This window comes from Apostichopus japonicus, chromosome 8, assembly GCF_037975245.1.
Source record: "Apostichopus japonicus isolate 1M-3 chromosome 8, ASM3797524v1, whole genome shotgun sequence".
In the NCBI taxonomy this organism is placed as follows: Eukaryota; Metazoa; Echinodermata; class Holothuroidea; order Aspidochirotida; family Stichopodidae; genus Apostichopus; species Apostichopus japonicus.
Genome location: NC_092568.1, coordinates 26,648,549 through 26,676,344, shown reverse-complemented (window position 1 = coordinate 26,676,344; position 27,796 = coordinate 26,648,549). Strand labels below are relative to the sequence as shown.

At 35.2% G+C, this 27,796-nt stretch overlaps 1 protein-coding gene and 2 long non-coding RNA genes across 7 annotated transcripts in view; 2 read left to right on the top strand and 1 right to left on the bottom strand.

Annotated features, from left to right (window-relative positions):
* The window catches only part of LOC139971355 (serine/threonine-protein phosphatase 2A 56 kDa regulatory subunit epsilon isoform-like), a 96,790-nt gene that overhangs the window by 41,903 nt on the left and 27,091 nt on the right, over window positions 1-27,796 (top strand). For all 5 annotated transcript variants that reach the window (XM_071977717.1, XM_071977720.1, XM_071977718.1 and 2 more), the window contains exons 4-7: window positions 10,261-10,362; window positions 11,197-11,289; window positions 16,041-16,171; window positions 18,302-18,361. In XM_071977717.1, the coding sequence (XP_071833818.1) occupies window positions 10,261-10,362; window positions 11,197-11,289; window positions 16,041-16,171; window positions 18,302-18,361 (386 nt within the window). The remainder of the gene's footprint in view (window positions 1-10,260; window positions 10,363-11,196; window positions 11,290-16,040; window positions 16,172-18,301; window positions 18,362-27,796) is intronic.
* On the bottom strand, window positions 18,368-23,427 carry LOC139971360 (uncharacterized). The gene is made up of 3 exons (XR_011794362.1): window positions 19,750-23,427; window positions 19,036-19,064; window positions 18,368-18,806 (listed from the first exon to the last, which is right to left on the bottom strand). It is a non-coding gene; the product is annotated as an uncharacterized lncRNA (long non-coding RNA).
* Window positions 18,799-20,416, top strand: LOC139971361 (uncharacterized). Its single transcript, XR_011794363.1, has 2 exons — window positions 18,799-18,893; window positions 19,011-20,416. It is a non-coding gene; the product is annotated as an uncharacterized lncRNA (long non-coding RNA).

The following is a 27,796-nucleotide window of genomic DNA, read 5'->3' as shown; positions in this document are numbered from 1 at the left end:
TTCAAAAAGAAGAATTCCTTATTAATAACTGTCAAACTGCCAAAACACAATGGCTTGCAGTTCCTAAGTGAAACCTGGGGTTTCATTGTTTTGATTTAGCCTTTATCATTATTTGCATTACAGTGGTCGAAGTAAGCGAACAGTGGATGTCTCAAAAATTGAGAGTGCTAACGTAGATATGGTCATTTACTATCTATAGTTACAAAACTATTTGAGACATGTTCCCATTTCCCAGCTGTGCTTTACAAACTCAATAATGCATTAAATGTTATGATCAGTGAAAAGAAAAGGAAAAATGCAATGAAATTTTTATCTGAGAGTGGGGAATGTTTTAAGTGTTTGCACCTATTGTTTGCAGGTTTGTCTGATGTTTAGTCAAAGGACATAATCTAATATGGATACATCATTGCTGTGTGCATAATGCACGCATGCAGTCGTACCCTTATACATATATACTGTTAATGCTTTAGAAATACACCGCAGTACGGTTATGGTGTTAGTTTTTATCCATCTGCTTTCCAGTTTTGAAATTTCCAAGGACAAAGCGATGAAAATTCATTAATATAGTGGGGTTTTTGTATGTGAAAATTTTTAAGTGAAAAGTTAAATCACAGCTTACATTGGAATTCATCGTCCGCTACAAACTTACGGATGACTGGCTGTTTCATTTTGAACAAGGCCACGTTTTTCTATGTTTAATTTATTGATGTACTTTTTGTGTTTATATAATATATACTCACATTAACTTACCATACAGTATGTACTGTACAAAGAGAATTTCATCATTCTTTACTATATGCAAAAGTAATCAAAGAATGGATTTTTATCCAGGATTACTTGTAAAAGAAGAAATCAGTCTAATTTGATTTGAAATGGTTTTAACAGAATGATTAATAGAAAGGCATAATGAGTAATACAATTGTGCAGAAAAATATGATACTACCAAAAAGAGAGGAAAATTTATCTTTCAAGGAGTCACTGCCTATATACAAATGCAAAGCAATGTTTTCCTAATGTTTGCAGTGCATATCTGTTTCATTTTAAATCCCCCCCCCCCAAAAAAAATAGGGAATAATGTAGTGCTTATGTTTTTCAGGTAATACTTAGGTTCACAAATTATCTTTCTTGTGAAATACTGATCTTAATACTATAACTCTGAGTTCAAATAATGTCACACTTGTTTGCATTTGTATAACAATTTTGCCAAGTTTGTTGTAACAGTTCTATAAGATTTTAGATGAAGAATTCCATTCTGGTTCCATTCTCAATGAATGAAAACTTTGCATTATTCTCCTATAGTGACAGGATTAAGATAGCATTTAATAAATAAAAGTGAACACCTTAAAACTTCATTAGGAAGTTGTGTTCAAGGACAAGGATTGAAAATAAGCTGAAAGAAAGAACCCAAGGCAAAGTTCAACATGAAAATGGGAAGGTTTATGTTCTGAATGGTAGATCCTGGAGGAACAGAAAGTTGGTGGGGACTCTGTGCAAAAGGGTCCCAGTTTATTGGGTTAGGTAGAAGAGCAAAGTGCAACATGTAAGTAGACTGGAGACAGGTAAGTATCGTCACATATTTCCCGAATCCAATAATTTTTGGGGAAATTCTGTCCAGGGAATCGTTTCGCTAGTGAAGTTTCAACATGATATATATGTACAGCACAGTACTGGTATTCACTTTCCTTTCGTTTTCGTCATTCATCTCTATGTGATGTACATTCCAAGCACTTCAATCAATAACAGGATATTGCGTCCAGGTTTGTTAACGTTTTTCTCGTGGTGTCTTTTGTCCCTTTTTTACAATACGTCATCCAGGAAATTTTTGGTTTAAATTGTAACACAGAAATTTAGTTTTTAATAAAACAAAATTGTCTATATTTTCAATCATGGAATAAAAATGGTAGAAATTAAGTTTTGATCGATGGCAATATTATTGTTGTGTAATGAAAGGTTACAGTATTGGAATGTTAGAAGCACTGTTCCCACAGAGCGTAGATATTGACCATATGTACTGTATATGTACAGAAGTAAATCATTTTGATGGGCATAAGTTTGAGATCAGTAGTCTGTTTAGCATGAGGACTTAAAACTCATCTACTGTAGGATTCAGAGAGGCAGTTGTGTGATTAGTGGTTAAGTAATTTGTGTCATATACCACAACATCCATGGTGCATGGTAAATAAAAATAACCATATATAATGGCTGCAAAGGACTGTACATAGCATTTTGCCTCGTAACCAGATTGACAGAATCTTTGTTTATTATTCACGCTCAATAAGGGGAGGATTACAATGGATATGCTGGGTGGCTAAAGTTGATTGCTTTAACAAAACTGCTGAAAAATTTCTGAATCTATATAAGTGAAAACCACATTTGTCATAAATCAAAATTTTCAACTGGCACTGTGGAATATTTTTCTCTTCAATATAGATTTCACCTTGGTTGGCACCAGAAAATCCTTCATAAAGGGAGGAAGGGAGGCAATGTAATGTGGTATTTGATGTACAGTTCATGGTTACATTGATGTGCATTTTGCAGAGCATGAAGCTCCTGTAACCAGTTAAGAAATGACTCTTGAAAATTGTTAATCATAAGAGGATTGACAGAGGACGTTTCCCTTTATAAATAAAGAGAATTTGACCAAAAATTTCTTGCTTTTGTTATAAGTTTTCAATTAATGGAATGGAAATTTGCTACATAGTGAAGGATTTTTCTAGTATCTAGATATGTCCCTTCAATACGATAGTTGTAAGTATGATTTATGCTTGGATCAGCTTGATTTACTTCGCTCCTCCTCTCTTACCCCTCTTTATATACTTAAACAGAAAAGAAAAAATATCCATCTTGCAACAGGACCACGGCTAGGTCATGAAATGTATGAGCTGTTGGTGCTATATTGTAAATGGATCTTCATCGCAATAGAAACGATGTACATTCTATATTTTTTTAACCTCTAGAAAATGGAAGTATTAGTCTTCACAATCTTAGCCTCACAAATATATTTGCATAGGACTTGACTAATTTAATTTACTGAAATTAATTCAGCTTGCTCGGGTCAAGCTCTCAATAAACCTTTATAGTCTTATTATAATGTTACGTAAAATGACTACTTCAGTGACACATTTAGTGATCGGTATAAATATGCTGCTGGTATTTTGCAATGTTAATATTGAGCTATATAAATCTCAGAACATGTATAAATCCCAGAGTCCATCCTATGGATAGGTAAGTATCTTGTACATACTGTTCATTAAACAGACCCCAACCAGTGGTCATCTGTACAAACGTCTTGCTACAGTAGCTTTGGCAATCTCATCACTTTGACAACTTTAGGTGTCTTAAGTTCTTTTGCAGAAAACTTTAAATGTTCCTTGTAATTTTAACAGACCTACTGTATGTACAGGTAGCTTGAGTATTAGTCTGCTTTGATATCCATTTTGGCAAACTGGAAATATATGCATAAAGGTCTTCTCCGAATTAGACTTGATTTGAAGAGGTATTTAAAAGATAAAAGAAGTGTCTAACAGGAGTCAACTGAGTTGACTTGATCAGGAGGCAAGACTGTCTTTAATCGATTCATTTCCTGAGGGGTAACACTAAGCTGAACTTACACCCTGTGTCTATGGTTAGGTTACAGTCGCCACATTTATTAGTTTATTGGCACTATATCCTATTTTTTTTTGCAGTATATATGCACACACAGTACTCTTGTGAATACCTCCAAGTGGATATTGTCCCTTGAGTCTAAATGTCCTTTTTCATTCCTTTTTTTCCAGAAAGGTGAAATGGTGAAGATTCCATTTTAGAGTATTTTTTGGTTACATGATTAGCCAATCAACCCCCATTTATGTGGGAGGAGGGAGAGAAGGAGATAGTCATAGGAAGGGACAAGGGGATGGGGGGGGTCAGGATTATATCCATTGCTCTGAAGGCATGCCACATCATCTCATTTTGAAATATCTTTGTCATCCTTTGTCATCTGTCTGTCAATCAGATAACCATATTTTTTTTTCCAGAAGAGAATTCCATATATTGTAATATTAGTATTGATCCATTGATGATTAAAGCTTCATCCATTGTGTATAGCTAGGTCTCATTCACATATCCTGAAAAACGTTTATCGTATCTAGAACGACTCGCCAATAATGAAAAAAATAAGGAATCATTAAGACTGGTTATGTATTGTTAATGACATGTTAATCAATACTTACATAACTATGATCTTTTAATTAATTTACAGTTGGTTACAGCTTTTCATTATAGATGTGATATGTAGGCTTATAATTGTTAAAATTTCATGTAATTCCGCCATTAGCATTACGAAATGTATAATTTACTTCGTTCCCCACTTTGTGGGAAAGTGGTCTCAAAATGAAGGAAGGCCATTTGGGCCAGTGAGGGTGTACAGTGTTAAAAGATTACCAGGGCATTCTAGACACGGTAGAATGCGGTGCATAGGTTGTGGGGAGACAGGTAAGTGGGTCACTCGTAAATATATAAACCAGTAAGTTTTATAATGATCAATGAATGTTTGAAAACATGACTTGACCTTTTGTGATCTTCCCTAGAATGCCTCTATTGGCACAGAAGACATGGAATTCAAACAGCTGTTTTGCCACCAGACATTATATGACATGTTACATTAATGTAGATGTACTCACACAGCAAGGTTTTACATCTTGTTAATATATAACAACAATTCCTAACACATTAATAACTATGGAGTTGCCTGGTGAGTGTAGACAACCTCACTTGACTTGAATATTAGGTCTTTCAACTTTCGATTGGATCTGCCTGGCTGAAATAATTGTACTGCCAAAATTTAGTACAACAAACGCAGAAACAATTTAGGACAAAAGCGATAGGACTAGTTTAGAAACTATCAGTTTGATTTCGAGAACGACTTTAAAGATGCCAATATAGTACCGTTGGGAATTTTACAAAGTACTGTGCCCTTATATCTTATACTTAAGCCCTGATGATGCCAGTAATGTATATGTTATTGGTATAGGTTTAGACATTAACATGTCTACTGCTATGGAATAGAAGGCAAATGCATTGTCATTGACCTTTCATAACGCTGCAAGGGACAATATTGTTCACCGTGGTGTGGTATTGTTTTCTTGAGTTGTTTTCTTTTTCGCCCCGGTCGTAAAGTTTTTATATAGTAACCTCAAGAACAAGATAAGTTTAGAAACAACATGGCCCATTGATTTACATAATAACAGTGTCTTAAGTTGTTTACTGTTTAGCCTATGTATAAGTCTGTAGACACACAAACATCCTACTGTACAGTATGAGCTGTTGGCATGGATCATGCTTGCCCTTGTGGATTTGGTAGGAGTTTTGTGAATAAGTGTCAAAAATTCTTACCTGTTTCCATCCATATATTTTGTTACTTTTTAAATTTTTTTTACTATATGTCATATTTTATTCCATAATTTCTCCACCCTACTGCAATATTTGCATTCATTCATATTGTAGGAGCTTGCATCCTAATGGCGGAGGTTAGTTTAGGTTGTACTGTACATAAAAAAAAACATATATCTAGCCACTACTCCATTTAGTAGTGGATTATTGAATAATTTCAGTCCAATGAAGCTTATATACTCAGTGTGTGGAAACAACCTTGCTGTGATGAATTTCCTGCAGGTAACAATATCTTTCCTACACGAAGGACAAATTTAAACAACCCACTGGCAAATTTTTTTTCCTTCTTTCCTTCCCGATGGACGCAAATGACAAGGTTTTGCCATGTTTTTATACGTAGTCTGTCAGACACGACACCTTTATTCATTACTCTCTCCAGTCGTAGGGCCTCTGTAATTTATTTGTTGCGGTGGCCGGCATTTCCCTTTTCTCGCTGTCAAATGTCTCACCTTTGTGTGCTTTGATAAAGCAGCTGTGTAAGTCTTTTCCATCATGATACAGTGTCCTGTACGTTGAACAACGTTGACGTATGTATGACATCATTTTAACCATACATGTCAGGAACAAAATTTTTCTGCTCTGGTTCTCCAGGCTCAAAGCAGTATAATTTGGTTTGCCTTTTGGTTCAGGCATATTTGTTATACTTGCATACCTCTTGAAGCAAGGTATGCAGCAGTGTTAACCCGATCGGTCTAATTGGGTAGTCTTAAAACTGAGGTACCGTGGTGACCAATATGGAATGCAAAATTAATAAGAAGAAATTCTATATGCACAGGGCTTGACATAATACACATCTATGCAAGCAGGATTATCTCTCTTGTCGGCAGTTTTGAATATATCATGTTGCTCAGAAAGGAACATAATGTGTAATAAAAGTATAAGAGAATGTATAAAATTCTGAAGCATCCTGTAAATGTATATTATGGTACTGTAGCAAGAAACAAAATATGTTGAATTTATTCTGAGTATACGGGTGTATAGTGTATAGCCTATGTATATCTTAAATGAATAGTTTTAATGTAGAGAAGATATGCCAACCATTGTGTCTTGATAAATATTATATCACAAATCTAGAATGTGACTAATGTGCAGAGATTAGTGTTTGGTGTTAGTTGCAGATTCATTTGTCATCATGAATATGCATGAAGACTTACAGTAGATCATGTTGTGTAGTACTGTGCTCTCATGGCACTTGTCTGCATCCATCATGCATTCTAATCTACCACCAGCAGTGAATAATTTAGTGTTCAAATTTGTTGAAGCAGTTTTGAAGGCGAAATAAAATACTATGGTTCCTGTGGACAAAAACTGCTATTCATCTTTGCAATGGTCTAGCAATTTGCCCACTTTTGCATATAATTTGCCCAATATTGCATATAATTTACCGCCTTTTGCATATAATTTACCCCACTTTTGCATATAATTTGCCCACTATTGCGTATAATTTACCTCTTTTTGCAAACAATTTGCCACTTTTGCATATCATTTTGCAATAGGATACCAGATAACACATGTAAACACTGATCAGAATGATAGATTCAAGAAGAGGAAGTGGGTATTGACCTGGAAGTGGGTCAGAGGGACAGAGTGCTAACATTTTATCATCTTTGATACGTTCATTAAGGTATAGTGGGGTGCGTACTTTGATTGGAGACAGGTATTGTCATTCATAAATTATATACCTACTGTACAGCACACCAGGCAAGTTTTGAGTTTTCATCTTGACAAATGTAAGAAGATAAAAAGTATGCGTTTCATGATTGATGCGCCTGATTTCAAGTTCCCCTTGTAAACAGTCCATCTTGGAGGAAGAATAATATGACAGGTTGTAATGATAGTGACACTCTTTATGCTCTCTATAGAACATTGTTTACATTTCATCGCTGTGAAACAGGGTAATTAAATGACCAGGCATGTATTTACATATAGTACACCATGCATGTAGGGTAATAACATGTTGCTGACCCTTGTATTTTGACTATAAAGTCACATCCAAACATTTTAGACCAAAGTCCGTCATATATTGAAGTCAGACTTTGAATTCAAAAACTAATAATACTCATATCTTGAGCGTTATTTGGTTGAATCGTACTGCGGTAGAAGGCTGACCAAATTACATGCATGATGTGCATTAGTGAACAACCACTTGTTGCTAGCTCGCTATGGTGACACCCTGAGGGATGGAATGCAGGAAGTGATGATGGGGGGGGGGAGAGAAAGGAGTGATGAGAGGGTGGAGTGGTTAGTGAGTGGGTTGCTAGAATTATTAGTTAACTTGGGAAATTCTAGTATAAATTCAAATGGATCCATGCATTGTCCACCTATTTCTTTCAGGCAGGAGATTCCATTCACTTTCAGTTTAAAGTAGACATTATAACTAGTTGATACATCTACTTGCTGCTATAAATACTAATACTAAATATAAGTCTGTTGGTAAGTAAAATTAAACACGTCCGGTCTACCTTCATGTTGGAGTTATTCAGTAAAGATGGTCGATAAATTTCACATTTGTGCAAACTTAGAGGATTCCTTCTCCCCCCATCTTGAGCACTCCTTCACAAAATTATCATGTTTTGATGAGCAGTTGATGTCAGCAAAAAATGCGTACATTGATCATTTTGTACGTTATCAGGGTTTATTCATCGTCAAATAGAAAAACTGATTAAAGTTTAAACTGATTAAAGTTTACCAAATACATCTTTTGCATATAATTTGTGTCAAAGTTTGGCCTTCAGCATCAGCAGATGAATGATTCTAAATTGGTTTATGAAGATAGTTTTGTAGAATAAAAATATGAGTGTCATATTGTCTATTACATGTACATCGCATTGGACACTTACAGTGAACAAATAAAATACATGATAGAAGTTTTACATGTAGTACAGTTTCTGTCTTAATTCTTTCCCTCGAATTCAGACATGACAGGTTTTGAGGTTCGAACGTTAATTCTACATTATTTTCAAAATAGCTGTTCATCATTATAAAAAAAAAAAATTGTTAAAAAAAATTGATACATGTACAGTATCAGCTGTATAGAACAAACAGCCTTGAATCCAGAGCAGTGTTTGTGAGATTAAGAATTATAATGAACTGTTATTGGTATTGTAAACAAAGATGAGTGACAGTCACACTGTGTAAGTTCTTTTATCCATGGATGAAATCAAATTTGCAGAGACTTTATAGACAGAAATATTACTTGTCAAACACACAATTAAATATTGAAAGCCCAACTAACACAGACTCAAATCCAAAAAAGGTCTGTCGAAAGACTTAGCATATGTTGGAAGTGAGAGTATAAGTGTTTCCTCAAGAGATTTTGTACAAAGATATTATCTTGTACAGTAAGTGCACTTTTTTTTCCTTTTCTGTTTTTGGCATTTTTTATGTATACACTTGCTAAGGAGTGAGGCTGCATGCATGTGCTTCACCTTGATACAGTAACTGGAAGCATCCTGGGGGTTATTTTCTTCAGTAAATAAAATTTTGGTGGTCAAAAGTTTAAATCTATTTTTATAATAAGAAGTACATAATAATAGTAGCTTGGCTATAAGGCAGTTTCATATCAAGTAATGAATTAGAAAATGGAAATTTCCAAAAATTTGCTTTTTGTATGTGATCAAATATCTTATGAAGATGCTAACTGTGCAATTGGTGATAAATTTGATTGAATCAAATGGAGTATTTAATAAACACTTATTAATTAATGTTTCAATTGGTGAGAGAACTCACCAAGGTGTCTTTTTTTTTAAATCAATAACAATCTAATTTGGATTATTACTTGGTAAGTGTGTTAAAACTTCAAGCCAAATGCAGACAACTACGTAAAAATCTCAAAAGCAGCTAAATTTACAGTATAGTCATTGTTGAACCAGTGTAACTCGTCTGTGTGTACTGTACACATCGGTATCTTTTAATATTGTCGGTCATTTCCAAGTATCGACCTGTGCATGTCTTAAAAGACTGTTTATACCGCTCAAATCAATTGCCAGTTCTTTTACAATTTTTTTTTTTTTTTAAAATGGAGCAAAAAATGTCTAACTTATTTAAGACTGGTGGAGAATAGTTTTTCCTCATTATCAGCCACCTCAGTGTATAGGGTTGCATTTTTTCTCCCCCTCAGGGCTTAATGCATTTCACTAAATGTGACACTGCACACCATCTTGCTGTAGTGTCATTGCTCGTAAAAATGATTTACCAATCTCTCTGCCTTTGGTGTAGATTTCTCTTAGTCCGCTTCCGAGTAGGTTTTAGCTAGATTGCTCTTCCTATTAATAACATAGAATCTTGCAGCTAGCACTTAGGTTTTGGCACCCCAAAAACCAGCGTAGTAACAGCGGTTTGAGCTGCACTGCATGGGAATAAATCATATACAGGTAGTACTGCGCATTGGAATGTATAATGAATATTAAGAATCAAACAGCGCCTGAGGGGGAGGGAAACTTCCTCGAGAGGAGTGGAATTGTGGTGGAAACGTTTGAAATGAGTTATATAAGAATGATGGGGAAAATGATTGCATGTTCATAATGTTAAAATTACTTTTTCAATAACAACATTATTCCAAACTAATTGTGAGAAGTATGTTGACCAATAAACCCCCCAAAAACAGGTTTACTGAAGGTTGTTGTATTGGTGGTTGTACGTCAGGCCTCGTAGCAGGCGATCAGACAATGGTATTGGGTGAAGATTTAGTTAGTGACCTGAAATGGAATGAAGGGAAAAGAAACTTATATGTCAAATATTTATCGATATAAATGGAACGAATTAAATTGGTTGATAGAGCTACGATATCAGTACGATCAAAGTGCGTTGTGTTCATTTTTGTCTTGACAGGTAGCATGCAATATTTTCAGAACTCTGCCTCCAAGTGATAATCCAGAATTTGATCCAGAAGAAGATGATCCCACATTGGAAGCATCCTGGCCTCATATACAAGTAAGCTAGAACATAGCATCAAATCCATGTTTTTTTACAGAGTTTTTTAGTCAATGTTAGAAGATTCAAACACTCTTTTCGTCACTATAATTCATGATACTCATTTATGCAGTGACAACATAAATTCATGTTATGGATCCAAACCTTCAAGTTCTGAATGGTTAGTTATTTGTTACATGTAGAGAAGGACTTTCCATCCAATAATAATTGACTAATCATAGTAATCAATGACATGTGGTCCTTTAGTCCTTCATGACCAGTGTCTGACCAATGTGGCACTAATTCATTACCATTATAGTCGACAAGTTTGTTAACCATTGTATATCCATCATGTACCATTCCCTGACCAGTGCAGAGGTTATTATCTATTAAACACAACTCTAGGAGGAATTTGTCACATGGGACTACTTATCATGCGACAGGATGGGACCAATCAGTGACCATTAATGGGGGTCCTTATTTATAGCTGACACTAACAAAGGACCAGTTTAGGTACCAATGTCCCTTAATTTTCATCCTTTATACATACATGTAGAACTAATCTATACCAAATGAGGGCCTATAGCCATCCATTTACACAATCAGACAACCCCTACTTCTGATCCATAATTGTTCCTACCCTCTCGCCAATGCTGTGAGTGCCAGTTGTACAAGGATGGATTTAGAGACATACTGTAGCTCTATTCCAGCAGCAGCATTCTGTTAGAGAACACACTTAAAATTCTAGTAACAGCAATCTCCAAGAGAACTGTGAAGAAAATTTGTAACCTTTGCTTTATATTTTGCTACATATTTATTCCATCGTTGTTGTTGTTTTCATTTTCCTTCTTCCAGATCGCTTATGAATTTTTCTTAAGGTTTCTAGAAGTTCCAGATTTTAAACCAAGTGTAGCCAAAAGGTACATAGACCAAAAATTTGTTTTACAAGTAAGTATGACATTGTTTTTTCTTCTTTGTTTGTTTCTACCTTCTGCTTAAGAATTAGAGGCTCTCTCCTTAGAGCAAACGGATGTAAATCAAAACAATTCCTGAGTTCCTCTTTCATTGCTAAATTATGTCCACTTGTCAAAAATTTTCATGATTATTTCACCTTCTGGCAGTACTCACTCAAGTTCGCATTAAATTTTTGATCCTCAAAGGAACGGCAAGACCATGATTTGGCTTTAAGCAATCAGCTCTTTTGTTCCAGAAAGCTGTGAGCAATTAATCACTACTTTGCTTTGCTTATAGATTATAATAAACAGAATTTGCACAGTATCAAGTAGTGAAGTGGTGATGCTACACATTTAATCCCATTGCCATATGTATGACCGCTGGGCAAAATACCCCTTTTCACCTTAAAGTAGCCTTTTGCGTTGATTATTGTAAATCTTGGCAGTCTCATGGATACTCGGATGCCGATACAGAAAGCTGGTTTAACGAAGAGAGACGAGGGAAGAACTAAATGTTAAATTCTGAGCAATATCCAGCAGCTTTGCAATTTTTTTACAACTTGATTCAAAAAACACAACAAAAGATGAGTAGGAAGCGCTGCCGATTTCTTTTCATTGCCTTAACAAGTAAACATTCAGTAAAATTCGAGCTAAATGAGCATTAGCTAGTACAACCTATTACAACACTGTTCAAAAGTTATATGACTTGCTTTAAAGAGAATCTTTCCCCTCTTGATTTTCAAATGTCATTTCTGTCACCCGTGACTTTTAGTGTTTCCGCTAAGACTTAACAATTAGTTTTGTAAAATTTATGGTGTAAGTATGAAACACTTTGAAGTAAATGTTACAAGGCCAAATATCAAGTCTCAAAACCTCTTGTACACATCTTTATTTTTTCTCTATCTGAGTTTGCTCAAGAGCAAAAGGGCAGCCCAAAGTATTTCCTTGTAGCAATAACACAAACATGCAATGCTAATGATATCTTACACAGCCGTGGTAAGTAGTTGATGGTAAGCCTTTAGTCTATATAAACCGAATAAATTATTAAGTATATATTCACTGTTCAGCTGCTCCATAATCTGCATGTGATTTGAAGTAGCACTTACCTCAAGAGAAAAGCAAGATTTTTGTCTTTAAATTGCAAATTAGTATCCTCTGTGCCAAATTACTTGTATCATATGATCATGCAGATTATTCATATTGTTAGAAACTGCCACCCCCCCCCCCCCCTCTCTCCCACTCTCTTCGAAGTGTCAGATAGAAACATGCCTGGCAATGAAAAGTCACAAAATCTTTCCATAGCAACAAACTTATTTCAAGACCAAAAATTCTTTTAAGGTTTAATAGTTTTGGATGTAGATATATCTTCAAGTCACACATCAGAGCGGATCTGGAATTCTGAAAGTTAGTGATATAACAAAAGCTGATTGAGTGGATTTAGGAGGACACTCATTAGATAGTAAAGCTTTGTAAACATGTGCCCTTCCTCACCACAGATGAACAAAAAGGAACAAGGAATATTTGTGCAACAAAAAAAAAAAAAAATGCACACTGATAAACAAGATAGCAAGAGAAAGAGAGAGCATAATCAATAAAAAAAAAAAGACTAAAAAACTAAATAGTGAAGGAAAATAGTGGAATATTGACTATATAGTTGGAGAATTGATTGTGTAATACCCTACTCTACTCTTGGCCACTGCATGAGTTGTCTGTAATACTTGCAATGTCCCTGCATGGTTAGATATGGTAAAATGCAAACCTGCTGTTAAGTCTCACATAACCTATGATCTTGTGTACTTTATTCAAACTGTTGGAAGTATGCATAGAATACATGTATTCCTCTATTAAGGTTTAGAGAGCAAAAGATTCATCCTCAAATTGAGGCCACTTAATGACCATAACATGAAATCTTGCAATTGCTGAGGAATTTCACACATAAGTAGTAACTTTTGGAATCCACACATATCGACCTCTTGTGCTGACTTTGTGTGTAAATGACAGTTTACTTCTAAAATGTGATGCAGATGATTGTAAGAGTGAACTGTTGTCAGGCTACATATTGAATGTCTCATTGGACAGGATTTTTAGATTTTTTTATCATCAAGACATCGTTTTGAGTGCTAGTGGGATCAAGTCATGCATATGTTCCCAAAGCTGCTCTCGTTTATGATGTATACATACAACTGCAGTATAGGGTGATTTCATGCCAGAACTTGGCCATAAGCTAGTTTCAGAGCACTGCAACCTGCATGGTATGATAATTACATTAGGAGTTGGCCTTGATCATACAAACTTATCGCTTCTCCCAGAGAAAGGTCAATGCTGATTAAGTATACTATAGTTGATTAGATCGCATAAACGAGCTTATTGAACAATTGAGGATGTATGGCTTACAAAGCATGAGGACAGCTGCTGTGTTGTATGAAGACCGCACAGAACAGTACATGTAGCAGTACAGATGATAAACAATACCATGCACCAGAGGGTCTCCAAATTATGCAATTCAATTTTGGAGACTGTGCAAATTAAAGTTTACTTGCACGAGAATACCGATCAGATCGTCAGTTTTGAACATGTCTGAAATAGATTAAACGTAAACTTAAGCAGACCAAGTCAATAGAAAGGGGAAGTATAATTGTCAAGTTTGCTTTAAGGGCCATTAAAGCTGCATCTGTCTTTGAATTCACTACAATTTGGTGATACGGTTCGATGAGTATTTCTAAGGACGAATAAATTAGGTATCTCAAAACATTTGTAAATGCTACCTCAGTCCATCAAAAACTACATCAGGAACAATAAAATGGGGTATAAGGTTTTTATATGAAAACAAAAGAATAATTATGTTAAATTTGTGAGACACAAACTTTGAACATTGCAGGGTTTAACTCTCCGATTGGGATCAACAAGACAATTTGACATAGAGCTACATAGATGTTATAGTTGTGTTGGGGAGTATCCAATACCTGGCTTGGTTAGAGTGACACAAACTAATACTAGCCAACTGTAAACGCAGCTTTAAATTGAAGCAGCAGTTACTATAAAAAGCGCACCCAAAAGTAATTCAAAAAGCTTTCACCATCTGAATCCTTCAATTATTTATTTTTTACCACAGACTACCATTACAACTGCGGTATAGTTACAGTTATGTCAGTTAAACATGATATCAAATTGGCTTCCTCTCACACGTACAGTACACACATCAACTATTTTTTCTTTCAGCACCGCCTGCAAGGATTTGCCATTTAGGTGTGATTAGCAGCTCGTAAGTGTCGTTCACAGAAAAAGGAAAGAAAGTTGCGACTGTCAAAAATGGTTGAAGGCAAATATAGATTAGTCAGATTGATATACTGAAATAGAGGGTAAAAATGTGACATAATTGGGAGTTTGTTCTTCAACAGGTCTCTCGGAATTTTAAAGCAATATTTTGTCGTTCATTTGGATAGCCTATGGATGCTGCAGTTTGAGGCAAAATCTTTTAGTCTGGGTAGATGTAAAATGTTAATGCATTATAACTGTGTTCATTCTTGCAGTTCAGATTAAAGCTCAGTTTCTGAGAAGGTAACGATGTTAAAGTTGTAGTCCTTAACTATGTAGCAAACAGTAGTTATTAGGTTTACATTAAAGAATTCACTTTATATGGTTATTGACGGAATAGAACGTGGAAAGTGACCACTTTAGTTTCACGAATGGCGTCTTACTTGCAATGATGGTTTTGATGGTTTTGTGTTTGAGCAGTTCTCTGATCCAGATCAAAGCAAATACACATTTATGTTACAAATGGTCCTGCAGTTAAAATGGTTATTTAAAATAAAAATAGAAAATAAATGCAAAAATTTGAAGGGACTAAATGTGATGGTCGCTTTTACACTCAAGAAATTATGCATTAATGTTCCAACAGTGGTTGACTTTTGAGATTTCATAGTTGCACTGTGTTCGACGTTTGTATATTAGTTTGCAAAGTTTCTTTGATGGATCACAAATACAGGGCCTAGTCAATCATCTTAACATCATCACAAATTTTTGCCTTCTATCAACAAAAGCGCACCGCGAGTATGTTCGTTGCTAAATATATATAGAGCCTTACATCCATCCTGCTTATTTTTCCTTTCAAACCTACGGTGGCTTCTCATTCCTCTACGTACATAGCTTTAGTACCCTCTACCCGAATGTGACTTGATATACACAGAGAGGCTGACTAAACAATTTGAGAAATGGGAAAATAGTCGACTGATAAATGATGCCCGGCTCGAGCACCGGAAGGTCATAAAAACAAGAGCTGGCAGCTCGGCGGCTCGTCAACGGTAACCCAGCGAGGCAACAACGTAAAACAAGCTTGGGAACATTCCTAATTGATCCTGAGGGCTGTTTACCCTGGCCTAGTTTGCATGTGTTGATTGCTGTAGAAAAGTGTCTGATGACAGAACAATGTATAGCATTGCTAATCTTCAGGAATAGTCACAGAAATCTTGTATCATGTATAGGTTTTTTTTTTTTTTTTTATAATCAAAATTTTTTTTTCTTAAATCTTTATAAAGGGTCTCTTTCATTCTCGAGCAGGTTGTAGGTTTCGTTTCCTGAAAGTAACAGACAGATCTATGTTAAAAGATACACAAAGGAAAGGTGCCTTAAGCATATTTCTAATACATACAGATGAAATTTGCTGGCTAGGTTAATACTGCAAATTTCTGAAACATGATCTTGTTTTATTTACTCTCTCCATCTCTCTCTCTCTCTATCTATGTGCAGCTTTTAGACTTATTCGACAGTGAAGATCCCAGAGAACGAGATTTCTTGAAGACCGTCTTACACAGAATCTATGGCAAATTTCTTGGGTTGAGAGCCTTCATTAGAAAACAAATTAATCACATATTCCTCAGGCAAGTGTTTTATTGATGACTTTCCCCCCCCCCCATTCCCCGACCCTACACTCTTATACAGCAATGGAGCTAGGGAAGTTCCTTACAGCAACAGCTGTTAGAGGGTTTCAATGAATTTGTCTGCATGAACTACATGATAAAGTATTTTCAACATTTCAGTATTGACTTTGCTCTCATATCACCTGTCACCAACCTCTAAAGGCACTTACCTACCAGGATGCATGCGACCACCACTACTTATCTGTTTATTTTTCTATGGCGCTGTTGAAGATTCTGAGATGATTTTTTTAAGTTGTCTGCAAGATTATAATTTTGTTCACACATGGTGGTAGTTTTTACTCTCTCTGGTCATGTCTTCGGTAGACTCCTCCCGTCTTAACTCAGCAATAGTCGTCACTGATGATATCATTATAGTGTTAGAAGTTTTGTGTTGTTTATGTTTTTAAGTGGGCCGTTATTCGCATTGCAGAAAGGAGCCAGATGTTTGCTCAGTGCCATCATTTAAGTATATTAGCTGTTTGGACTATACCTGCTTATGTGCTTGTTTATACCTGCTTATGTGCATGTTTTGAGATGCATACTTTATTAGTAGTTTACTGAACAACTGAAGAGAAGACAATGAATCAAAGGATTCTATTATTGGCTAGATTTTGTTCCAAGGATTTTTTAAGTCATATTGATGGGTCGCCCTCCAAGCAACCTTACTGTTCTTTTTCAGGTTTCCTGTTTGATCAGATTGGTCGTCCAAGATAATTATAGGATTTAAAATAAAAGGTCAAACTGAGTGCATTTTCAGGGTTGATCCACAAGATTTCATCTGGCAACCTCAGGGGTTGATTAGTCATCGGCCATCCTTTAAAACTTTACTTTCCAATATTTTACACTGACAAAAATTTGGACACTGACAAAATATATCAGTGTCAATTTTAAGTTCCAATACATACCAAGGAGATTTTCTCCTTAGTTTTGGTATCTTCAAAAGGATTAATTGTTAACTCTTTGATTTTTCGTTCTTTTATATAAAGTATTTTTCTATTTCTCAAAAGAAGAGGAAGAGTGTAATAATTAAAATTAAAAGTGATATTAAACTTAATATTTGCTGTTTATATTCTATCTATCCATTTAAATTTAAAATTCCCTGATGAAATTTTCAAGTTTCTATTAGTCTGACCAATATGCCACAGAAAATCCATTTAGCTTCTTTTCCCTTGAGGTACCTTAAATCTTAAAACCTGGTCATGCTCAAACAGTACAAATCAAGTCATTTCACCATATGGTGCCCTCACATTGCACATTTGTCATTTCACCTTCTTGTGAAGGACTTCTAAAGATTTATAGTATTCAGACTGCCGTAATAATTGGGCAAAGTACAGTTTCTTCCGATGAAAACTGGTCTGAATTCTAATAGTGAGGAGAGGCCTTAAAAGAGCATGCAATCTGTTGAGGGAGTGTCCTGAGAACTGTTGACTAGAGAGCTACTTGTGATATGCTTTGGGGGGGGGGGGGGGAGTGAGATCATCCCCGATGAAGCTGCAACATATCACAGCATCGGTTCTAACATTTATGGCTCCTTCTTATCCTGGAATTGTTCAATTTCAAGCTGTACATGGGGGGGGGGCTGTACAGGGGGGCTGTACATGGGGGGGTGCATTTACTGAAGATGTGGAGCTGTTCATTGAACATTGTCATGGGGGAGGAGTCTATTGTTGCATAACTAAGGGTGCTTAGATGCAAAATGATGCTGTTTTACAGCCATGTCAATTTGTTTTGTGATACTGTATGTGATGCAGTTTGTGTTAGTATTAACACTTCCCCCAGCAGGAATGATCAATCCCTACCCAGAGGGAGGTGGGGGTCCAAGTCGGGGTTTCACACTACCCCTACCCTGTTAGATTCTACTTTAGTGAAACATTGGAAATGAATGGTGATTTTTTCCTGCTTCTTTTAATATGATACTCTCTTTTATCTCATCCTCACACTTGTACTTGCCTGCTACATTGCAAAGGCTAGGCATTATTAAAGAGCTTAGCCCGTATGTGTCTGTTGTGCATGTATGTTTCTGCCTGACGTACAGTACTGGCAGTGTTGAATCCTCCCTCTTATATTCTTCACTTCTTTTGCTCTTATTAGGTTTATCTATGAAACAGAACACTTTAATGGCATTGGTGAACTTCTGGAAATACTTGGCAGGTGAGAAATCAGCTCTTCGTTTTAGTTGTTATGAGAGTTTTGTTTCATTTTTTAAAACTGTTAACATATCTCTGTGTGTGGTAACTAATAAATCTGCCAGGGTCCCTTGATATTTTTAATTTTCATTACATCAAATAATATTTTAGCTGGTTTTGTGCATAGATTTTTTTTTTTTAGTTCACATCCAACTAAAGATGAAATAAATATGTTGATCCCGTCTTCTATACTGATGCTCAAGTGTCAAACAATTATGAATGTAGTGTAGTCTTTTATTAATTCACATGAAGCACAAAGGAGAAATGCACTTTTCTATAGTGGACTCAATCCATGTGTGATGTGTTCAAACTTGACTATTGATATTGCTGATGATGTAGTACACTACTAGTTCTGTATATACAGCATTATACAGTTGTCTGTAAGGCCAAGCATACTGGGACACAGTAATCTGTATACTATATATGTAGCAATGAAACCTAAGCAGCTACCAAGTATTGATATATGTTGCAGCATTACAGTATACAGTTGAAGTAAGGCCAAGCATAATAGGACATAGTAACTCTGTATACTATATATGTAGCAATGAAACCTAAGCAGCTCCTCCAAGTATTTGATGTATGTTGCAGCATTAAAATATACAGTTGACTGTAAGGCCAAGCATACTGGGACACAGTAACTCTGTATACTATATATGTAGCAATGAAACCTAAGCAGCTACCAAGTATTGATATATGTTGCAGCATTACAGTATACAGTTGTCTGTAAGGCCAAGCATAATAGGACATAGTAACTCTGTATACTATATATGTAGCAATGTAACCTAAGCAGCTACTTCAAGTATTTGATGTGTGTTGCAGCATTATACAGTTGACGTAATGCCAAACATACTAGGACATATTAACTCTGTATACTATATATGTAGCAATGAAACCAACTGTAAGCAGCTACTTCAAGTATTTGATGTATGTTGCAGCATTATACAGTTGACTGTAAGGCCAAGCATAATAGGACATACTGTGGTAACGCTGTATACTATATATGCAGCAATGAAACCTAAGCAGCTCTTCCAAGTATTTGATGTATGTTCCAGCATTAAAATATACAGTTGACTGTAAGGCCAAGCATAATAGGACATAATAACTCTGTATACTATATATGTAGCAATGAAACCTAAGCAGCTACTTAAAGTATTTGATGTATGTTGCAGCATTATACAGTTGACTGTATGGCCAGGCATAATAGGATAGTAATGTATGCTATATAGGTAGCAATGAAACCTAAGCAGCTACTTCAAGTATTTGATGTATGTTGCAGCATTATACAGTTAAAGTAAGCCAAGCATAATAGGAAATAGTAACTCTGTATACTATATATATATGTTGCATTGAAACCTAAGCAGCTACTTCAAGTATTTGATGTATGTTGCAGCATTATACAGTTGACTGTATGGCCAAGCATAATAGGACATAGTAATGTATACTATATATGTAGCAATGAAACCTAAGCAGCTACTTCAAGTATTTGATGTATGTTGCAGCATTATACAGTTGAAGTAAGCCAAGCATAATAGGGAATAGTAACTCTGTATACTATATGTTGCATTGAAACCTAAGCAGCTACTTCAAGTATTTGATGTATGTTGCAGCATTATACAGTTGAAGTAAGCCAAGCATTATAGGGAATAGTAACTCTGTATACTATATATATATGTTGCATTGAAACCTAAGCAGCTACTTCAAGTATTTGATGTATGTTACAGCATTATACAGTTGAAGTAAGCCAAGCATAATAGGAAATAGTAACTCTGTATACTATATATATATATGTTGCATTGAAACCTAAGCAGCTACTTCAAGTATTTGATGTATGTTGCAGCATTATACAGTTGACTGTAAGGCCAAGCATAATAGGACATACTGTAGTAACTCTGTATACTATATATGCAGCAATGAAACCTAAGCAGCTACTTCAAGTATTTGATGTATGTTGCAGCATTATACAGTTGACTGTATGGCCAAGCATAATAGGACATAGTAATGTATACTATATATGCAGCAATGAAACCTAAGCAGCTACTTCAAGTATTTGATGTATGTTGCAGCATTATACAGTTGACTGTAAGGCCAAGCATAATAGGGAATAGTAACTCTGTATACTATATATGTAGCAATGAAACCTAAGCAGCTACTTCAAGTATTTGATGTATGTTGCAGCATTATACAGTTAAAGTAAGCCAAGCATAATAGGAAATAGTAACTCTGTATACTATATATATATGTTGCATTGAAACCTAAGCAGCTACTTCAAGTATTTGATGTATGTTGCAGCATTATACAGTTGACTGTATGGCCAAGCATAATAGGACATAGTAATGTATACTATATATGTAGCAATGAAACCTAAGCAGCTACTTCAAGTATTTGATGTATGTTGCAGCATTATACAGTTGAAGTAAGCCAAGCATAATAGGGAATAGTAACTCTGTATACTATATGTTGCATTGAAACCTAAGCAGCTACTTCAAGTATTTGATGTATGTTGCAGCATTATACAGTTGAAGTAAGCCAAGCATTATAGGGAATAGTAACTCTGTATACTATATATATATGTTGCATTGAAACCTAAGCAGCTACTTCAAGTATTTGATGTATGTTACAGCATTATACAGTTGAAGTAAGCCAAGCATAATAGGAAATAGTAACTCTGTATACTATATATATATATGTTGCATTGAAACCTAAGCAGCTACTTCAAGTATTTGATGTATGTTGCAGCATTATACAGTTGACTGTAAGGCCAAGCATAATAGGACATACTGTAGTAACTCTGTATACTATATATGCAGCAATGAAACCTAAGCAGCTACTTCAAGTATTTGATGTATGTTGCAGCATTATACAGTTGACTGTATGGCCAAGCATAATAGGACATAGTAATGTATACTATATATGCAGCAATGAAACCTAAGCAGCTACTTCAAGTATTTGATGTATGTTGCAGCATTATACAGTTGACTGTAAGGCCAAGCATAATAGGGAATAGTAACTCTGTATACTATATATGTAGCAATGAAACCTAAGCAGCTACTTCAAGTATTTGATGTATGTTGCAGCATTATACAGTTGAAGTAAGCCAAGCATAATAGGACATAGTAATGTATACTATATATGTAGCAATGAAACCTAAGCAGCTACCTCAAGTATTTGATGTATGTTGCAGCATTATACAGTTGAAGTAAGCCAAGCATAATAGGGAATAGTAACTCTGGATACTATATATATATGTTGCATTGAAACCTAAGCAGCTACTTCAAGTATTTGTTGTATGTTACAGCATTATACAGTTGAAGTAAGCCAAGCATAATAGGGAATAGTAACTCTGTATACTATATATATATGTTGCATTGAAACCTAAGCAGCTACTTCAAGTATTTGATGTATGTTACAGCATTATACAGTTGAAGTAAGCCAAGCATAATAGGGAATAGTAACTCTGTATACTATATATAAATGTTGCATTGAAACCTAAGCAGCTACTTCAAGTATTTGATATATGTTACAGCATTACAGTATAAATAGTTGAAGTAAGGCCAAGCATAATATACATTGATATGTGATATTCTAAGGACATGTACACTTCCAGTGAAGGTAAACTTAAACATTAAAAAGTAAATTGCATACTAATTTATGTAATTCAATGATACCAGCTGCACAACCAAGCTGATAACATTTTATTTGGAAGTATTTTAACTTGATCTCAGGAGCATTTTACATGAGGATTGTCCCCTCAAAGTGTATGTTTTAATCAGGACTTTCAAACCACCTGTTATTAAACTTGGAGAATTATCAACAGTTGAGCAGACTGCTAATGTATGTAGTTAATTGTATTAAGTTTGAGGGTTTGGTGTTTCAATCATAGGCCCACTTCGTCTCTGGAGAAGATGCTACTAGGATCGAAACATCAGGTCCTCTAACTTTTATACATAGGAGAAATAGCCTTGAGCTTCTTTCTCAAACTAGACTCTTCTATTGGAGACATAATAGGGAGATGTCACATAAAATATAAGATGAAGAGTGATTGATAATGGAGCACAGCCATATTACAGAAACATATCTAATGCAGATTTGTCATAGCATAATTCAGTGTGTCATATATCCAATATAGAGTACAGTGACCTGGCACCTCTCTTAACCCTGTTTTCTTGGAATATCATAATCTATATTATTTATTTTTCTTTCATTTGTACATTGCCAAAGGCAGTGAATGTATGTAGTAGACTTTTCTGGATATGTGTATCCATCTGTGCTGAAATTCCACTCCCCCCCCCCCCCAAAACAAAACAGTCAATTTTGTACCACCCAATCATTGTAATAACCACATTTCAAAGAGTTGTGGCATTAGTGCTATTGTAGGATAATAAAACACACAGATAAATGGTGTTGCTTCTTTCACGTACAGAAACATTTACAATGGTTACGTTGTTACCAACTGACATATGTTCACATTTTATTTGTGATAGTTTCTCACTATGTCACGGCATTGTAAAAATAGTTTTGTAGGTCTTCTCTAGAAAGCACAGAATACTCACATAGTCAAACTTGTTGGTTCTTCTCACATAATATTTGATTACGTTTCAGTCTAAAACATCTGTTTTTGACAAATCCAAATAGACCTGTAACCTTACAACGTAGCATGTTCATCTAATATGCAAGCATGAGAATAAATCTACGTGCAACTTTGCTTGAATTCTGGTCTAACCTGATATGCATTATTTGTTGCAAAGTTGAGAAAATAGACTAAACTGTTAATCCTTGATAGCTCTAGAAAACATAAAATATCATTGTAAATAACAGTAGTGCTGGAATTGTACAGAATTGATACATCCTTAGGGTACTGAATATTTCTGGATTTAAACTGTTGATATTTTGCTCTCCTGTTAACTGTGTGATTCTTGAAGACAAATTTCAAGAAGAAAGAAAATAATCTTTCATGAAATAGAACTGTTAATCCTTGACAGCTCTAGTGAAGCTAAAATATCATTGTAAATTACTGTAGTACTGTAACTATGCAGACTTATACATCCTTAGGATATTGAATATTTCTTGTTTTATACTGTTGATCTTGTGCTGTCCTGTTGACTGTGTGATTCTTGAAGACAAATTTCAAGAAGAAAGAAAAAAATCTTTCAGGAAATAGACAGAAATGTTAATCCTTAACAGCTCTAGTGAACTAAAATATCATTGTAAAATACTATAGTGCTGTAAGTATGCAGACTTTAAACTAGGGTATTGAATATTTAAACTGTTGATATTGTGCTCTCCTGTTCAGTGTGATTCTTGAAGACTAATTTAACCTTGGATATTACAAATGTTCATACACGTACACCATGGGTACTTTGTTGACTTGATTGACTTATCACCAGGGAATGTCTTAGTTACCCATATCATCATCGTGATCCTGTCTGGAGAGATAACCTGAGCTTGTTTAGTTCTGTAAGAGTGGTGACTTTATTTATGTGACCATGATGATGAGGAGTAGGAGGAGGAGGAGGAAGACTGATGATCAGGATACAGCACTTCCGTTTTGACTGAATCTTTGACAAGATTAATAGCCATGCAGCCCGCCGAATGATAATCAAAATATAAAGCAGTAGGTAAAGCTGTGTTTTCACGAAAAGCAGAGTGTCAATGCAAATAGGCGGGAACAAAACGAAGAAAAAGAAATCTATAAATAGGAAATGGGTTTGTGGTATGAGAATGTAATACGAGATTAGATGTGTTATTGGATATTAGTTATGCCAATTCAGAAAAAAGCCCTTATCTTTAAAATTCTTTTATACATCTTCCCTTCTCAAGATGTACAGCTTTTCCATCACATAATCCTTTTCTTAAAAAAAGTCATCAGTTTGTTGTTACGTTGTTAATGGCTTTACATTCACAGCAACCTTAGTATTTGTACAAGAATTCACCTTAAATACTCTATAATAGAAAACTGAAAGTTGCAACTTTGTCACCCATCATACAGAATGCTGCTTGTAGTCGGGTTTTGTCTTAGCAGTAGAATATACATGGATAGTTTTCTCTCAGATATTAAATAACACTGAAGTTGCTAGTTGAAATGTCAGAAGATTACATCCTCAAAGGCTGCTAAAATATGCAATAAGTCAGAGTTCACATGTCTGACATTGTACGTAGTCCACGTGGGAAACGGTCAAATTAAATCCATTTATAAGATTAATTTCGGTTTAGTTAGCTGATTGAAAAGGGAAAAACTGTTATCGTTGCTTCACTGTGCACTCAGTATTGCACAGTTTGTAATTGCTTATTTGGAATACAAGCTTCCTTTGATGTTTACTGAGAAATAAGTGCTTCCTCTCCATCTGGTTGACATTTTTATGTAATTAAAAGTCTCTGTTGTCCCTCGACCTGTCAGTGCTTTTATCAATTCTGTTAGTTTAGTCCGGGCTATCTTCTCTACTCTTCCCTACTCGATGCAAAATTCGGGAAATACCCGATTACGCTTTGAGTGAAACAGGAGGTGCCTCCAATTAAATATTAATTGACAAAGAGCAGCATGGGAGCCAGTGCACGCTGTTTATCCTGATCCATCGTACATGCTGTCCAACTGTTTAAACATTTAACTGTTAATATGTGTGTGTGTGTAGTATATACATACATAGGGACATTCATTCTTCAGAGTAAACTCTATATCATGCTTGTCTATGTTATTGCACCCTATTGCATAGTGTACTTGCTGCAGTGAGAAAAGCTTCAGTGTATATCATATGAATAAACAGTAATTTTACTGTGTGGAAGGTCCTAATCTACTAAAAGTAACAGAGAAATATAAAAAACATTCTCACATCTGAAGCAGACGGAATGCGATGAAGAAATGTTTCATCGCAGATAGAATCATTCTTGACATTTCGAAAAATTTTCCGACTTTGGTTTATGCACGATGGACACTGCAGATCCATTCTGGATCCTAGAAATTCATGAGAAACCATTCAAAACATTCAATTTATGCACTTAAAGAGAAGACAAATTAATAGTCAAGGCGGCGCCTTGTCGCTTTAGAAGCAGTTAATAAGTACTTCCCTCATAGTTCAAATCATGAAGGCATCGCTCTGCTATAATGGGCAGGCACTTCCATATTCTACGTGACTGGGTTGTATTGGACGTTTAATGAACTCCACTCTCACTCACAGTTAAGACACTGCACTGCTTTACGGAGAGCTGTCCGGGGGTTTGAGCCATTCTACTGGGATAAATATGTGCTCTTTTCATTAGAGATGGAGAGCAAATCCATTTAGCTGAGAAATTTGTTCAAAGGTTGTGCATTTGTGATTGGTGGTAGAAACATACAGTTCCGTCAGGAATTAGAATGCAGTAGAGATATCTACGTAGGATAGGTATATGCTAACCTTTGCGTTGTTCATATGCTGGAATTTCTTCTGTAGAATGTATGAGAAGCATGGATGAGGTCATTTCAAGTAAATGGTTAAAAAGTGTTAAAAGAAAAAAGGGAGAAGCATTTTCGCTACACAACTATTCTTCGGTCATTTTTTGTAAAATACTAAAAAATACTTTGGTCCACTCTGTAGCGTTATCCGTTCGTGTGTTTTTGAGGTGATAGAATTGTTAGATTGTCCGATCTTGCGACCTTGGACATTTTTTTTGTACTGGTATGTGATGTCGCAGAATTTATTGAACTCGGCCTGTGAGTTTGAAACCAAATTATTGATTTTTAGTTCTGAACGTGTGCAAATGATTATAAAGATCAGTTATCTATTGAAGTTGTTACTAATACGAGATGCCAGATTGTAACATCAATTAAATAATTAGCTGTAATAAGGTGACACATACTGTAGAGCACTTTACAACTCTGCCTGTTTAGAATGATAATTAGATCCATAAAAATATCCCCTTCTGTGACCCTTGGTGACTTTAACCCAATAGTATCTGTCTCAAGAGTCAAGTAAAGAACAAACCAGCTGTTTATGTACAACAAAACTGATTTACAAAATACAAAATTAGTCTTGAGTGGTTAACAATAGCATTTTTATGCACCAACACCCATTGTCAAATGATTTTTTTCTTCCTCCACGTTTGTATCATGTATATTAGTCATTACATGTCTATGATACCTTCCTGCAGGTTCACACTAAAAAGACTGTGGGGCCTGTTTATATACTAAACACTTGGATGAAACTCAGACCTAATTTGTCTTATAGTATGAAATGATTCGCATGAAAATACAGGTAATATTAAAAGTTATATTGGACTTAGATCCGCCCAAAAGATGGAACCGCTGGAGTATGCTCTTGTGATGAATTCCTTGACATTTTCATCTGTATTTAAAACAGCCAGCATCCGTTTTTGATCTCATTTCTAATTCAGTGGATTCGAAAAGTTGAGATAAACAAGAATTGTATGCTGAAGAACTGTATAATGTATGCACGCTTATCAACATTCGTTTTGTTGCTTTTCATCAGTGCGCTCTCTTTTCATTATTAATTCTCCCGAAAGAAGAAACAGAACCAAAAGTTTGAAGAATATTATTGTTTTATGACATCATAAATGTTGCTTTGGAGGTCCTGTGGGCCATTGTCACTTTGATGAATGTTCCATATCAAGTTACATCTCTTTGTCATCTTTCCAATGTTGAACCATTTAACAAAAACTGTAGTATGTTGACAGCTTTAGTGTTTCTCTTTGCTTTCATTCTGTTCTTGTATAAGTGAGATTCTTTACTGTTAAATATATTTGATATCAACTGAGTTTACCATTTGATGATAGAGGCGTCTTTGGAGGGGAAGTAATTGGAATCACTTCAAGGACAATCGGATCTATCAGCTCTCGATATTAGGAGCAGTGCTATGTATTTTTACATAACGGTTTAATTTTATACTCGCTGAATGAGCATATATTATCATAGCAATGTACAAAGTGAAATCTTAGAAGGCTGTTAGCTAAACTTGGATTTGAATCCTGTTCTAGTATCAAAACAAATTGTCATCATCTGATGACTAGAGATGATGTTTTTTGTTAAATTTATGTAATTGTCCTGACGTTTGGAGCAGTGCTATGTATTTTCATGCAGTTTATACTCGCGGAATGAGCATGTATTATCATAGCAATACATACAAAGTGAAATCTTAGAAGGCAAGATATATTGTTAGCTAAACTTGGATTTGAATCCTGTTCTAGTATCAAAAAAATTGCTATTAGCTGATGACTTGAGATGTTTTTGTATCTATGTAAGGTCCTGAAAGTTGGAGCAGTGCTTTATTCAGTTTATACACCCTATAAATGAGCATTATCAAATGGCAATGCCCTAAATCAGATCTTGACCCAAAAAATATATTGTAGGCTAAAATGGGATGTCAATTCTATTCAAGTTATGTTCTAATTTTTCACTTCCAAATTTTAACAGTTT